At 44.8% G+C, this 16340-nt stretch overlaps 1 protein-coding gene across 1 annotated transcript in view; it reads left to right on the forward strand.

Annotated features, from left to right (window-relative positions):
• The first annotated feature begins 488 nt into the window (after positions 1-488).
• ngfra (nerve growth factor receptor a (TNFR superfamily, member 16)) overlaps positions 489-16340 on the forward strand; it is a 29282-nt gene continuing 13430 nt past the window's right edge. Inside the window, exons 1-3 of the mRNA XM_070981943.1 lie at positions 489-890; positions 4070-4232; positions 11283-11645. Of these exons, the coding sequence (XP_070838044.1) occupies positions 852-890; positions 4070-4232; positions 11283-11645 (565 nt within the window). The 5' untranslated portion in view covers positions 489-851. The remainder of the gene's footprint in view (positions 891-4069; positions 4233-11282; positions 11646-16340) is intronic.

Below are 16340 nucleotides of genomic sequence, written 5' to 3' on the forward strand. Positions count from 1 at the left end.
AAGTATGTGGACGCTTGTAATTCCAGTAATCTGCAGCTGTAGCCGCCTGCACTTTTCTGGTTTCAGGCTTTCCGCCAGATTTTGGAATCTGGCTGCAGGGATTTGCTCTATTTAGCCACAAGAGCATTAGTGAAGTCAGCCTCGGATGTTAGGCGATAAGACCCAGCGCGCAGGCGACGTCTCAGTTCATCCCGAAGGTGCTGGATCGGGTTGAGGTCAGGGATCCGTGCAGCCCAGTTCAGCTGATCCCCAGCAAACAATGGAGGCTGTCTTTACGCGTTAAAGAGGGAGGGTGTGTGATGCTGCTGGATGAGTCGGACATTAATGTTGAACAATTAATGTAAATCATGTTTCTGTCACTTTGAAATCAGACCTCACGTGAGATTAAAAGCAGGAGAGAGAGAGAGAGAGAGAGAGAGAGAGAGAGAGAGAGAGAGAGAGAGAGAGAGGAGCAGGTTGTATAGACTCACTGCAGTTCTATCAGGGGTAATAAACTGGAGGGTGGACGTGCCCCCTCTCTTCTCTCCTCTCGCCTCCTCCGCAGTGCACTTGCAGCTGAGCAGCACTCCGGACAGGACGGTCTCCTCCTCCTCCTCCTCCTCTCTCTGTGTGTTGGTGAGGTGGTGTATGGTGGTGGTGCCGCGGAGGGGGTGCACCGACAGTCGCATCTGACTCCAGCCCAGAGGTCCCGGACAGACGCGTGATGGTGCGGACTCATTGATAAAATCCGCGCCGCTGGAATTAAAATGAGCACTCCTGCTGAGCGGCTCTCCTCCTCCTCCATCTCCTCCTGATAGCGTTGCCTTCTCTGCACAAGATCTGTTTTATGTGAGTCCAGCAGGCGACACAGGATGACTACTACCTTATCGCTGGTGATTTTGTGCGCTTTGGTAAGTAGTCTCTATTATAACTATTGCGTGTTGCTGCACTAATACTGCTTTATTACTCCGTGCATGAGTTTGTAGGGACCTTTCGTACTTTGTGATATTATTTTCTAAAATATCCCTTCACTAATGCTTCTGTGTGGTGCTTATAATGTCCCAGTTGGAGCTTAGATTGTGTGAAGGGAACCTATGATATTGCTAACTAATAATCCTGCAGAGTCTTCTGGAGTGAGTTTCTCTTGACTTCAGAGCTCTTCATGGCATTTATAATCCCTTTTGTGATGCCTGTTATATTTCTGTGTTATTTTGGACAGGGTTTAAATGTGTACTGTACCAGTGCTGTGATGTTTCCCTCTAAAATTCCCCATTAAAGGACCAATATGCTATTTGTCCTGTGAAACATGCAGGCTCCGCATGCAACACCAACTGGTCTGCATGTGCTATTACGGCCAGGTTATATTATATCCCCTCCAGCTCCACACATACTGTACACATGCCCCTACATGCACACTCATGCACACTCATGCACACACACCCACTTCCCTCTTGGTTTTCATCCAGGGAGGAAAAGTTAGACAGCCCTGCTGTGATTAGTTTCTGGAAAATTGAGATTTCTGCTTCACATTGGGCTGCATCCAGACACCCAGGAGCAGGCTGCTGACAGGCGCCTTGACCCAGACTTTGATGAGTAGAAGTAATTTATGTCTAATTTTTAGTTAATTTAACATAAGGAGAGATAAAGATGCTCCAGCTTATGGAAATTAAATGGATTCATTAAATTCACATCCAGCACGAGCTGCAAATTGTTTGGCTGATTCCAACACAAAACAAGTCTGATAATGTGGAGGCGCTGATTATGGAGGACGGTGGCGATAAAGCACAGAGCAGAGGGCACATCCTCCCAGCGCCCTGGTATGTCCACAGCAGCTGCTCTAATTGGGCAGCTCAGTCATCATGTGAACAGCCCTGGATGTGAGGGGACACTCTGTTATGACAGCTGGTTTAAAGGGCGGTGACGGTCGGGTGCACTTTGGTAGAATTAAATTTAGAAATAAACTCTCAAATTGAGCATGAAATTGGGGAGAACACAAACCAAGCATATCGCAGCTGGGTCATTGTATGCTTTTTCGTGAGTGTATGTGCGTGTGCATGCATGTTTCTGCTGCTGGTGAACAAATTTCCTGCTGATTTTGCCATTAATCTGTGTTTGAGATAAGTGATATTCCAGAGAGATGTCACAGGAAAGGGAGCTGGCGCAGCAGTCACGGACATCAATCCTTCCTTTGCAGATACAAGAGGGAATCCTCTTGAGGTTCTGGGCTGCACACAGAGTTCGTTTTAACAGATAAAACTGTGACGTTATTCGAGTGTATTATCAGTGTTAAAAACGGAGGTTTGTGCAGAAATGTTGCAGTAACTGGTTGTAAAGTCAGGAGAGATGAAACGCTCCTCGAGAGCAGAAAGTGGAATCACAGAAAGGGGGAAATCTTGAGCAAGAGGATCGAGAGTGAGAGAGAGCGCGAGCTGCTGGCTGCTCAGTACATCTGTTTCTGAATGAAAGCAGGGCCAGCAGAGAGAGGAGGGACGGACGAGAGAGAAAGACAGGAAAGATTGAATTGATGCCTCAGCAAATGTGAATTAAGTGGAAATGAGCTTCTGCTAGTTACATAATAAGAGCCACGGGACATGAAAGTGTTTCAACATAATCATTTTCTTTGTCCTGAAACGTCAGGATATGAATTCCTTTTATTTAACGTTGTTGAAGACACACCAGCGGAACAAGCCTCAGTTCTGTTGCCAGAAGAGCTGCGTGGCGTTTATATCAGAGAGGACCGAGAGAATACAACAAGAGAAGCAGGGAGAGAGAGAAGGTGGCAACTGGAGTAGATTATACAGATTAGTGAGGATGAGGGATAATTAAATTATGAATAAAAGAAATTTAAACCAAATCATGTATGGAGATATTCATGTGTCAAGAGAAACATGGGGCAAATGGATGTGTATTTACAGTAAAATGTGCTGCAGGTATTTAAAGCTGGAGTGCAGGATATTTACTTATACCAATGGCTAATTATGCCTGTCACCATCAGGTAAATCTGTCAGTATCTTGCAGTATATTAGAGTCTTTAAATCAAGTGTCTGTGGCGACTTTCCCACGCCGGTGCACCCGTAGTGATGTGATTTACATCAACCAGAAAACACTGGTCTGTCAGAGCTGAAGAGGAGAGCAACCATAGTGACAGAGCAGCTAACAGTATGGTGGAGCCTATGGCGTCAAAAGCACGTCGGCAGTGTGCGTGTGTGTAATTACTCTCACTGCCAGAGGGGGGAGTTCTACACTGCAGGTATTTAAGGCGAAGCTAAAATCTTAGAGTTGCATTATCTAATGTTAAAACAGCTTCATCACCTCAGCAGTGGCCATGAAGGTTTGCTTTGCATGTGCACTGTTGTTAAAAAAATTAAAGTTAAAATACATCGACGCAATGTCCTCCTAAGTGACAAAAAGTGTTTGTTTCTCTGTCTTTGTGAGGACCAATTTGAGTGTTAGACCTTGAGGACATGTCTGGAAAGTGAGGAACGGTCCCCACTTGGTTATAGTGCAGTTTAATGATGACGTTTTTCTTTTAGCGTTTAGGGTTATAGTAACATTTAGACTAACAGATGAATGTAGGTAAGGAGTTCGGTGGGAGGGAGCGCTCTCTTTTCTTTTGAAAGTCCTCACACAGAGAGGGCAACAAGCGTGTGTGTGCGTGTGTGTGTGTGTGTGTGTGTGTGTGTGTGGTGCGGATTGGAAACCAGGGTTGATGTTTGCAGCTACTCTCACCTTTAGACAGTAATTAGGGCGGGCATGTGTATAATGTCGTGCACACATGATTTTATGGTAAGTGCCTCGGCCGGAGCATGTCATAAGTTTACTATTAGAGCTGATGGGCCTTCAGGAGAGCTATTAAGGCAGTTTTGATGACTGCCATGTTCAAAGTGTGTCTAATATAAGTGCAGACAACATGATTTATGATGAATCCTGACCGCGGTTGGATTTAAGGAACAGGTTGGACACCTGGCAGCAATTTTCATCAATTTGTTTTCTGTGTGTGTTTAAAGTCACACTGACCCCTCGCTGTGTGTTTGTATATGCGTAAGTTTGCTCTGCTCTCATGTACTGTACCGCTGTCCCGGTGTGCCAGGTGGCGTTAGCGTTGGCGTCAAAGACGGAGCGGGCGGTGCTGCTCCCCTGTGACTCCGGCCAGTACACCACCAGTGGAGAATGCTGCCAGGAGTGCCCACCTGGAGAGGGAGTGGTGAAGCAATGTGGCGCCACGCAGACGGTCTGTGCCCAGTGTTTGGACAGTGAGTAGAGATTTTACATTGTTTGCATGGAATTTGTACATGAGCATGCACTGAACTGATCAAAACTCCCATTCAAAATGGTTCAAGTTAAGACATTCGGCTATATCCAATCAAATCAAACATTAGCACCAATTTCTAATAAAGCTTCATACAGACATCTGCTTATTCTGAATCTGATGCAGCAACACGTTTCAAAGACTGGGAAAGATGTGGAACGCTCCAGAAACACCTGTTTGGATCATTCCACAGGTAAACAGGCTCATTGGTAACAGGTGATAGCATCATGATTGGGTATGAAAGGGGCATCCTGGAAAGGCGCAGTGAGGATGGAGCGAGTTCATCTCTTTGTGAACACATGATTGGATAAAGGGTATTACTACATGGGTTCAGGAACACTTTGGAAAACCATTGTCAGTAAACACAGTCAATTTGCAAATGATTGCATTCTGCTTTATTTATGTTTTACTCAGCGTCCCAACTTTTTTGGAGTCAGGGTTGCATAAACAGCAGCGGGTTGCCAGGTTATGAAACATGCCTTGAGATCACCTCGACAAAACGCCTGTGAAGAGTTTGGACAACAATCCACGTTTGACATTTTGTTAACATTCCAACTACAGACTTGATTAAATATTGTACACACCCTTAATTAATGATTTATTATGATTTATTACTGCAGACATGACGGTTTATTAAAAACCCACAAACATTTATACCAAAATAGGAAGATTGAACAGAAACGAGCCAAAGGGATTTTCCCTGAAAGCTGTTTTTATGAATGACTTATAATTGACCAAAATTAACCATGGCAACTTAATTTAGTCAAATCTTAGACAACAACAACTTTGTTTATTTGGAAATAAGTAAAATCATCTCATTTCAACGACAGCAGCGTCTTTCCACAAGCATAACACCTGCCAACAACCTTCACTGGCAACAATTTTCATCTTTTACAATGTGTTTCCAATCTGCCCTCACTCGGGTCAAAATATGTTTTTTATTTCATTCATTTGGGTGAAGTGACCCTTTAACGCAGCGGAGAAGTAACCTTTAACGCCAAAAATGCTAAACTTTGACTTTACAGAAACTCTCAGTTCCTGTCAAATGTAAAAGGATTAAACCCAATCTGGAGACAATCAAATACAGTATAAACACATGCAACAGACGCGCAGCTGCAAAGCTACACATCATCATCGCGATTATACACACTCACACCAATCAATGCAAAGTTTCTGCACTTAAATCCTCTGTATTTACACATCCACTTCTTTTTCTGTGCCTTTAATGGTGTTTTGTGACCTGAGCTCCAAACAAAAAGAACGTTCAAGCCAAAACAAACTGCTATTGTCCAATTTTCTCATTTGTATGAAATGTCTGTTTTGGCTTTATCGAGTGTCCTCAGAAATAAGGCGGGAATTCTTATGTTTGATGCTTGTAAGTGGGTCCAAATGTGTTACGGCTCGGCTCAGGCTGTGAACCATTAGCACTCGCTCTACAGGCTAGAGCTGGGAGAGGTGCCAACACCCAACATCATGGAGGAGAAGAAGAAGAAGAAGAAGAAGAAGAAGAAGAAGAAGAAGAAGAAGAAGAAGAAGAAGGAAGAAGAAGAAGAAGAAGAGCCAATGCTGCAAGCAAATGTGTTCTTCTTAGCTCAGGGGTCTTTCTGCATCACATTCCTGAAGCCCTTTTTAGGTCACAAGCATCGCTGCATCGTTGAAGAGGAGCTGAAGAACTGGGACCAGACACATACTTCTTATGGAGTGCGATCTCCGTTGAACATTGATTGATTGCATTAATCCTTTCAGACAACACATGTAAACACTCGCAAATGACGCATGTAAACAAGAACCGGATGTCATTTTGAGGGAAATTATAAAATTCTCGAGGAATGCTTGCAGACTGGCAGGAATGCTTTCCATCCAAGGAAAACTGATACTCTGATTATCCTTGAACTTGTGAACTTCTTTGCACAACAGATGCTAATCTCTGTTTTGTGTTACGTTATTAAGAATCTCCAGTCTGGATGCTTTCGCCCCTTTGAAGATTTTATTCTTCGCCTCAAGGAACTCAAGAGCTGCAGCAGTGGGTACAGGGACAGCGAGCCCATTCTCTACATCCAGAGCGCGACAGTGCCACAGGGTTAAAAAAAACCCTGTGAGTCAACCAGCTCCGTTCAACAATGTTAGAAAAGGTAGTGGCGTGAAATTGACAAAAATGGGTCTGTGTGTGAAATAAAAGAGAAATAAAGTGGACTTCTCATGCTTTTGCATCAGTGTTGTTAAAAATCCAGTCACACCGGTGGATGAAGAGTGAGCGAGCAGCGTAATTAATAGTCATCATCAAACATTGCTAGGCTGGAGCAGGAAATTGGCTGAGTGGAGTCGAGGTGCCTGGAGTCTTTAGAGAAACATGTCGCAGCTCCTCAAGCGTCTGGACTTTATCTTTGCTTTGACGTCATGAAGAATTAGTCTGGCACGTCATATTCCTTTTCACGTTGCCGTCGTCATCAGCGGCAGACGATGCGTACATGGTAAACCGCAGCTTCCTATAATGTGGGCTGGCCCTCAGGACTGCAGCTCTGATGAGCACTTTTCCCCTCATCCCCCACCCCTCCACACCAGAGAATCCCACTAACTCTTGTCGTGCCTCCTCTTTTCTCCATTCTGTACTCCCTTTTCTCATCCAGCACCCCCCTCCTCCTCCCCCCTCCTCCCCGTTGCTATGACTCATCGTCTGTATTAGCGGATAAAATGGTATTAGAGAGCCAGGCACCAAAGGGCACGATCTGCTCATTCATCATGCATACTGTTACATCAGTGCATCTTTACTCATTTGATCCAGCTAATTAAACCATATTGAAAAGCCTATTGTGCCTCTAACAGTGAACAATTATCTTGCTCTGCAGTACAGGAACGGTATTCACTGCTGATAAACACTCAACAATTAAGCTCAAATACCCCGGAGGTTGCTCTTAATTTCCGGTGCGAATGCACTTTCATTGGTTTCAATATTGTTTTTGTTTCTGCAGATACAATCTTAATGTACCTGAGGCCCACAGGAGCACATACACGAAAATAAGGCTGGGTGGGATTTATGTGGAAGATGGAAGCTGAAACACTGACCTCACCTCAAAAACTAAAAGCTATAAATACATTTTCTAAAGTGCAGAAATGAATAATTGAAGAGTAAAATTTCAACACATCCATTTCCTGTTTCATGGTAAATATGGGTGAATCTTTATTTACCACGAATCCCCTTAATTCCCCACTTCCTGTCAGTGTAACCCTCCCTCTCCTTCATGGCCTCCCGATCCCGACTTGGGACAAGTGCCAGCGTCAGCAGCGCTGAAATATTTATCAGGCTCCTCCACTTTTCTCTGCTGTCATGGGAGACAAGACAACCGGACCTGCCTCACTTAGTGAACCATTCAGGAAAAACTTGCCCCACAAACTGATTGAAGATCTGAGAGAAAAAAAGGCAGAGCCTCGCAAGTCAATGCAGCGTTTAAGAAGAGCCCTGCTGGCTGACTGGACCGGGGATCACTGGGGATTTAGAGGAGAAAGGAAAGTACAATCACAGCCTCGTCTGGTGAAGGCTGACACACCGAGAATCGTTTCCAACGTTGGATCTTGAGGGATGAGGAAAGGGGAAAGGGTGATTTTCTGTGGCAGTGGAGGAGGCTTTCTCCATACATGGCAACCCAACAAGGCAAAAAGCAAAAACGCAGCACAGGATACAAGAGAAAGTGTTGATTGTTAAATTACAACTTCCCTCGTTTGGTCTCTTAATAATAGCTTTGTTAATATCCTAAAACACCTGTTTCAAATTAGGAAGGAAGCTAAGTGGACCAATAAAGCGGGGCGATAATTACACACAAAAATGCTGCACACTGAAAGAGAGAAATAAAGCCGTCACGCAGCTTTTCAAACGTTGGTAATATATCCACAGTCAGCAAAAGGTCAGGAAGAAAATGGTGTCCCCGCTGAAACGTGGACGCTGACACGCTGTGGAGTGGGAGAAACCATCTTCACTAAAAGCTTACACCTAAAGTGCTGATTGTGGAGATCATCGGGCAGTTTCAAGGCCCTCCAGAGCTACATTATTGATGACACTAATGGGGCAGAAGCGCATCAGCGTTTTGAGGGGGGTCTTCACGGGCTGAAGTGGCACCTTTTAAGTGCGTCATCCCCCCGGTACACAGCCACATCTCCCTTTACCAACATCCATTTTTACTGCCGAGCTGTAAACTGACGGCTGAGACCTGAGACTGATCATCGCTCAATTGGGGACAATTAGAAAAAGGATCATATTTTATTTAAGAAGACACTCTCCACCTGATTCTTGATGGCCTTTTACCTTCTTTTTTTAGCTCCCAGATGAAAGCGCCGACACATAAATTAGACACGCACAAACCACACACACTCCCCCGCTTTGCCTGTTGAACCCTCGGTGCATATGGTCGCGTTTAGACGTGTTTACGCACAAGGACTGGAAAGGGGCTCATGCATGCAGACTAAAATTAGCAAGGAAGCCTGTGCGCTGTGGGATAATTGAAATGAATGAGGAGAGCTTTACCGGTTGAGCCTGACTGCAAAGAAAACAAAGGCTTCAAGCTCACAAATTCAACCTCTGTGGTCTGTTATACATCCAGGTCTGGATCGTTCAATCAGTGTCTCACTCTTCCATCGCTTCTGCCTCCGGACAGTAATAAGAGCGCAGAGTGACGACGGACAGAGAAAAGGAAAAACACTGAATCTATTGGCGCTTGTCTGGATCCAAGGAGGAAACTGAACTCACTTACATCCCCGTTTCCCCTGACCCTTCCCCTTCCAGTCGTACATCAGCACTTCCTCAACACTTTGATCCATAAATCATGTGTTTTAGTCTCAGGTTGGACTCACTGGACCACCCTCAAAGCCTGCTTCAAACAAACAGTCAGAGACTCATTCGAGCAAATCGAGCGGCCTCTCCTGCTTTCTGCACACTCCCTACCTGTCTCTAAATCATTACCTCCGTCTGCTCCACTCAGGCCGCCTGTATAATATGACAGCCCTCGTCTACAGCTTCTTAGCTGTGCTGCTGTTTACAAGGTGTCTCGAGCTTCGGTCTGTGCCAGTATTTACATGCCAGAACCGCTTACAGTGCAAAGCAAGTGCTGGGACATTGCTGAAGTTCTTTTTACACTGACAACATGCTGTTGCTCAACACGACACCCACTGAGCAGCTCTGATGGAAAACACACGCGCTCAGGCACATGCATATGCAGATAAGAGCTGTGCCAAAGTTGCATTGTTTACAGTTACAGCAAATCCCAATGATTTATTTCACCGTGAGACAGAGTGTTCAAGCAGTGAGCAGAGTTTAAAGCAGTGTTAACTGGCTGCATGCTTCATTGAGTGAAAGAAAGAATGAAACAGGCAGACGGGCGTTCGTTTCAGAGTTTACAGAGCTGCTTCTGCGTGCATTCTTGTCTCGTAATCTCATTTTGTGAGGTGTTTGGGCTGGATGGGTAGATGCTAAACTTCCTGCCTTACAATGTTTTCTGTATGGGAGAAAAACGTCCCACATCGTGTCATTTCTGTCTGATCTTTCAAGGTGACTGCTCTCATGTTAATCGTGCCACAAAAACAGTAAAATGGGATTTGGAGAACAGTGAAGCTGCCTCTGAGCCGTCCTCCACTCCCATCTCATTCAACCAGTAAAACACACTCGTACGACACACACTCACAGACCCCCTCTCTCTCACCGTATGCATAATTCAGCAGGCATCCAATTATATCTGAAAATAATTCTATATGAACATGCAATATTAATAGATTACTTTGTGCCACTGGGAAGTCTCAGTGTAAGGAATAAGCTCATTTGAGGTCATCACTTCCTCAGTGATGAACTCTTCCAAAACCCTCCTGATACAGATGTTCCTGGAGAGCAAATCTGAAATGTTTGAAGTAATTGAAAACCAGCAGGCAATTAGTCAGCACAGATTTTACCTCATTCTGTTCAACAGTACTCTCCACAACTCGACTGTGGTCTATCTCGTTTGCTCACAATTAAAAGTTAAGAACAGAAGTGCAGAACAACATTTGTCCAGCTGAGCAGTCCAAACTCTGTGAAGGTTTGACGTAAACCAGAGCGAACACTTTTTAGCCACGCTAGCACTGCAAAGCTCTGGGGATGGTTACTTTGGAGTCTAGATCACTGAAAGCTTCGTGTTGTCACTGTGAGGTGGGTATCCAGTGAAGACTCCAAGAGGTCTATCGCCCCATAGTCTGACACATAACCTGTCATAAAACCAGTACATGTCATTTCCATACTCTGGATTTTGTCACCGTTGGACAGAGACAGGCTAGCTGTTTCCCTCTGTTTCCAGTCTTTATGCTAAGCTAAGCTAAGCTAAGCTTGTGCAAGCTGAAGCTTCATATTTGGCATGGCTTCAACAACACTCGATGCAGGAACAAAATATGTTGCATCAATTTCATATAAACACTGAATTAATCATGTGTATGTGAGTTATATTCATGTGCAGATGAGTCACATCACAACGTGAAGGAAAAATGAACACAAATTTTATTCACGCACCTGACAAATGACTTGTTAAATCTCCCGAAAGCTTTTAAATGTACCCAGGGGATTTCTTGATGACTTTTAAACAGGTTTTCACCATCTCTGCATCAGTGAGAGCATGTCGATGCATCTGCACTTCACTCCGTGTGTATAACTGAGATTAAAGTAGTTTACTCAGCGCAGCACAAACACATTGGGATCGATATCGTAATGAGCACAGCAGGCTTTTGACTCGCTCCCCAACAAGAGCACCTTTCTTGTCCCGGAGCACAAATCACTAAGAGCCCAGTGGATCAATGCGTCCTCCCTTCTAATGAATGTGCAGTAAACATGATTAATGTCATTAGACTCACTGTTTATCCTCCTGTTTATCTCCTTGTATTTCCTGCTCTCTTTATCTTCTAACCTCCTTCACTCTTTGCCCCATCTCTCCTTTCCTCCCTCTCACTTTTCTGTCTCTCGTCCTTCGACCTGTCCTTTCATCTGCAGGTGAGACCTTCTCAGAGAACTACAGTCACACCGAGCAGTGCAGTCCTTGCACCGAGTGTACCGGCTTGATGCGGATGGACACGCCTTGCACCGACTCCAACGACGCCATCTGCGTCTGCAACTACAACTACTTCTTCGACAAGATATCGGGCCAGTGCGAGCCGTGTACGGTGTGCCCGGCAGGCCAGGGTGTGTATGCGCACTGCGAACACAATCACGACACGGTGTGTGAGGAGTGTTTGGACGATACCTTCTCTGACCGGGAAAGCTCCCTCGACCCCTGCCTGCCCTGCACCATCTGTGATGAGGAAACTGAGATACAGCTGGCTGTGTGCACGCCGACCAGTGACTCCGTCTGTCATAGTAAGTCTGCCACACGCTCAGGTCGCTTTCACACCTTTCGTTCAGGTAACTCGATACAGACCAAAGAAAAGAAAGACCATTTTATGTTCACACTGACTCATTACAAACAAACAGCTCTTCTAACTGACATCATCTTGCTGCATCAGCATCACATGAAGAATCATCATGTAGGGGAACTTTATACTAGAACTGAAAAAATTGCTATTTTAACAATGATTTGCCGTATTTTCCCAAATACCAGAAATTCTCCATAGTTCCAGCTTCGAAATTCTGAAGATTCTGTGCTTTTCCTTAACAAATATGATTGGTAAACCAAATATACTTGGTTTTTAACTTTTAATTAGGCAAAAAAATTGGGAAAATGCACCAGAGTTTGACTGAACTGCACCAAACAAGTTAGATGTGAAAGCACCATTAAAGAGAGACAAATTACAGCCCACATACTGCACACTGGTTGCCAGGAATTTCAAAGCTGTGTTGAAGCCATCATATATGTCTCACTCACAGTCAGAGGTCGTCGCTGGTCAGCTTTTCAAATGGCAGGAAGTTGAAAGCTTTAGCATTAAAAGGTCAAAGACTGCTGCAGTGTCAACACAGCAACAATGAATAATCTGCTCTCCCACAAAGCAGAGGGCAGCGTGCGAGGAGCAGAGTCAAGCTCGTTGTTTGAGGAAGTTTCTAACCAAGGAAGCTGTAAATTCTCTCAGGCTGGATGAGGCATGAAATCGAAATCATCAGGGGGCTACAAGGCTCAAATCTGGGAGGGAAGAAGTCTTAGGCGGCATTATTGTCAGTTTCCTTCATAAAAGTCTGCTTTCTTTCTTTAAACCAACATCAGAGAAGTGACGACTATAAAATAAGGCTTGATATCTTCAGTAGTCACAAAAAACAGCCTTTTTCCAGCAACCTAACCCTGACTTCAGAAGAAGTTTGTCTTCATGGTCTGTTCCTGGGAACTGCTCTTTTTCTTCCATGTTTTTTTTTTTTTCATACCAACTTTGACCAAAGAGGCACTTACGCTGTGGAATGATTAAATGCTTCTAAGAGAGCGCTTCGTAGCAGAGCACTTGCTAATGCAGGGCCTTTTATTGATCTCCTGTGTGCATTATAATTTTTAAATGAACAGTTTTATGAAGGCTTTTGATATGTATGTAGGGATTTAGCCTTGAGCTGCAATATTTCTCACTGGAAGGCTGACGTGGTCAGGATTTGACAGCCTCAGACGCTGGCAGGTATTTGGACCTACCAAGTTAATGAACCTCAAAAATCAACACCCTGTTGTAGTACAGCGGATGTGGTAGCACCGCACAGAGGGTACAAATTCCTCTTTTAATAGACTCTAATAGCACTGGCGGGCGGTGGAGAAATGGACTGGGGAAAGATAAGAAGAGGAAAGGTAGATGGGGTGGAAGAAGGGCTCATAACATAGACGATGACTTACTACCTTTCCCTTCACGTCTGTCAAACACCATCAAATGCGCCACATTTAGATTATTTTATCATCAATAAATCATCATCACCACCACAGTAGTTCTGAACACAAACAAGAGAATATAATATCTCAGCTGCTATTGGATTGTCATGAAACTTTGTTCAGACAGTCATGGTCCACAGATGATGAATCCCTCTGACTATGGCGAGTTAAAAGTCTCAACAGCTACTGGATGGATTAGCATGAAGTCAATCAATGTCACCCTCAGAATGAACTGTGAAAACTTTGCTGATCCCAACTTGTCATCTGGCACCATCACAAGATAAAAAAAAAAAGAATTTGTTGAATACTTTATGCTTTATGAACTAGCATCCCCATCAGCAGCTTTACTATGTGGTTTGTATCAACCAGCGTGTTAGCATGCTAACACACTCTACTACACTCTACACCTCTGTAACCATTATTAGCATTAGCATGTTACTATTGTCTCTTTGAGTGTTTCAGCATGCTGATATTAGCGTTTGGTGCTCATAGCCCTGCTGTGCCTATTTACAGCCTCAAAGCTGCACAGCGTGGTCTGAGTATTGTTTGCAATTTTACATGATTGAGTGGAGCGGAAAGACGATGCAACAGCACAAATCAAATATTTGTTTTCTTTCTTCTCACTGCAGAGCATGGACAAATGTTTATTGCTAGAGTCAGTGTCCACATCTGTGCCAGCTCAAGCTAAGATTAGATTTCAAGCTTGTTGATTGTGGTTAATCACACAGAATAGAAGCAAAGACATGAGGAATAAAAAAAAACATCCCTGCAGTGTTAACATTTCCTCAATCATGCAACAACGTCCTGAAAACAAGGGTGTAACCAAATCCCACAGGTTTTCCAGACTCCACATATATCTAACTCAGACTTACACTGCGCAGCAATGTAATCTGTTCCTCAGCAAGGAAGAAGACCCATGAGGCTTTAATGTGACAGAAGTGACAGCAAAACAAACTGCACCCTATGCCCCCTGAAACACCCAGAACGTCTACTGTATTCTAGACATATCTGGTGTGCAGAAGGCCACAATACAGCCTTTTGCTGCCCGTTTTGCGCCCACCCATGCAGCTGGTGTCACCTCTGACCCGCCTTGTCCTGAGTAGTAGCTATGTAGCAGCAGCAACGGCGGTGACTAGAGACGGCATGATAAGTGACCTTGTGGGACGTCTGTTTGAAAGGAGAGCCCTGTCATGTAGGCTGTAGTCACATGTGTTGGTGATGATGTTTCCAGGCCCTCCATGGTGGTCTATGGTGGCTCTGCATGCAGATATGTTTTCTGCAGCAAAGATCATCCAGTCATCATCCAGTCTGCGTATTGTTTATGTGAGGAAATTATTTTTTAATTCCTATCCTGCTGTCTTTCTCCCCTTCTGCACGTGGTAAAAAAAGATATGATTGGGGTGTATTCAATTCCCCAAGACCCCAGTTCATATCCAGCTGTCACCAAGTGTCAATTACACGATACAATGACAGAGACAGCAAGAGAGAGAGGGGAAGAAATAGAGATGGAAACAGACAGACAGAGCTGCAGCATATGCGCTGTGCTGGTATTCTATGCTGAGGAGTCGATATGAGTCCTGGGATTACTTCTGCTCATGCTCAGGTTTCGCTGAATGACCTCTATGAGCACCCACACTCGACTGCAGGACACACACACACACACACACACACACACACACACACACACACACACACGCAGCATAGTCCTCTCCAGCTTCAGACACACAAACACTCTTTATGAGCATCCAAAATCAATACCGCTGATCGCAGGCTAACACGGCACACGCACGCTCTTCCCCCTGCCAAGTGCGCTTTAACTTCTACATTTTTCATTAAACTCCGGACACCGCACATGTGTGAATCCCTTTGATATGAAATTGAAAACACATCCTGCATCTTTTATTGACAGTCTCTGTCCGCTTGGCTCCGGCAGAGTTTTTCCAAAAGGTGCTGTTCAATCTCCGGTCAAAAAGATTTGCATTAAAAGCGAAGTGTCGAGCGTCTGTTCGAGTGTTTGTCCTCCGGAGCAAGAGAGCGAAAGATTAAAAACACAGATAAAAGCCGGCTTCTTTTCTCTTTATTACCCTGCTCATCGCTCTCTCTCCTTCCTCCCCCCTCTCCATTTGCTCTTTCTATCTCTTCCCACAGCGGCCCTCGAGTGGCTGGGCTAGCAGAGTGGTGGAAGGTGGCCAGTGTGCATTCAGTTCCTTCACCGCTGCAGTATAATTACTCCTGCTAATCAGAGCACTTTACAGCAGCTTCTCTGTTCATCTGCACCCCCTCCCCAGTCGCTCCTAACACTCTGCCTCTCTGTCTGCCCTCCCCTCCGCTCCCCCTATTAACCCTCCCTAACAGAAGACAGAGAGCTCACTTGAATAATTTGTAGTACGTGAGTGTTTGATGGATGTGTGCGCGCCAGGCGACAAACACAGAGGAAGCTTGAGATAGAGGCTGAGCTGGGACAGAGGGAGAGTGTTTGGCGGCTGATAAAGAGGTCATTGTACATGTGCTGCGCCTGATAGTTGCTCATCTCCACCCTGACCTGGCAGAAGCCGAGACATCAACCTCCGCGCAAGACCCTGGGGTTAACTTCACCATAAAGACCTCAATGGCTCATAAAAATTAAATCTTTTTTTCTCCCCCTCTCGTCCACACCCCGCCAATAAACACATCTCCCTGCACACACAGCCCAATGCTCATAAAGTCCTGGGCCAGTTTTATTTTGTTTCATGAGTGTTTTAAACCCACTGAAGCCAAAATGAAATTGTTAAAGCTCCACCGCCGCCTTTAAGCTCCCATTCTGGTATGCAGCCTCTGGAGCCCCACGTTTATCCTTTGGTCTACAGCCAGACGTGTTTTCTGCATCAGCCCAGAGAAATCGAGAGAAAGAGGGGGAGTTACAATAAAGAGGTAGTGTACTGTAGTTAAGCTGTTCCCGCTCTCTGTGTTGAGTCAGTGCTATGTGAAGCAGAATCTCAGGAGAGCTGTCATTTTGGCTCAGAATGAGAAAGACAATTTACAGCGAGTCCAGAGGTGCGACTGATGCATGTGTACATCTGCATGGAGACAACATTCATTGCAGCAAAGACAGGCACTTACAGTAGTGCAGGATGACTGATAGCCCAGTTGGCTGAAGCAGAGGCCGTAAAGACTGCAACTTCTCTGACAAACTGTATATAAGGCCGGACCGTATGCACACTTTCACTCACTTTCGCACCTCC

This window comes from Chaetodon trifascialis, chromosome 15, assembly GCF_039877785.1.
Source record: "Chaetodon trifascialis isolate fChaTrf1 chromosome 15, fChaTrf1.hap1, whole genome shotgun sequence".
In the NCBI taxonomy this organism is placed as follows: Eukaryota; Metazoa; Chordata; class Actinopteri; order Chaetodontiformes; family Chaetodontidae; genus Chaetodon; species Chaetodon trifascialis.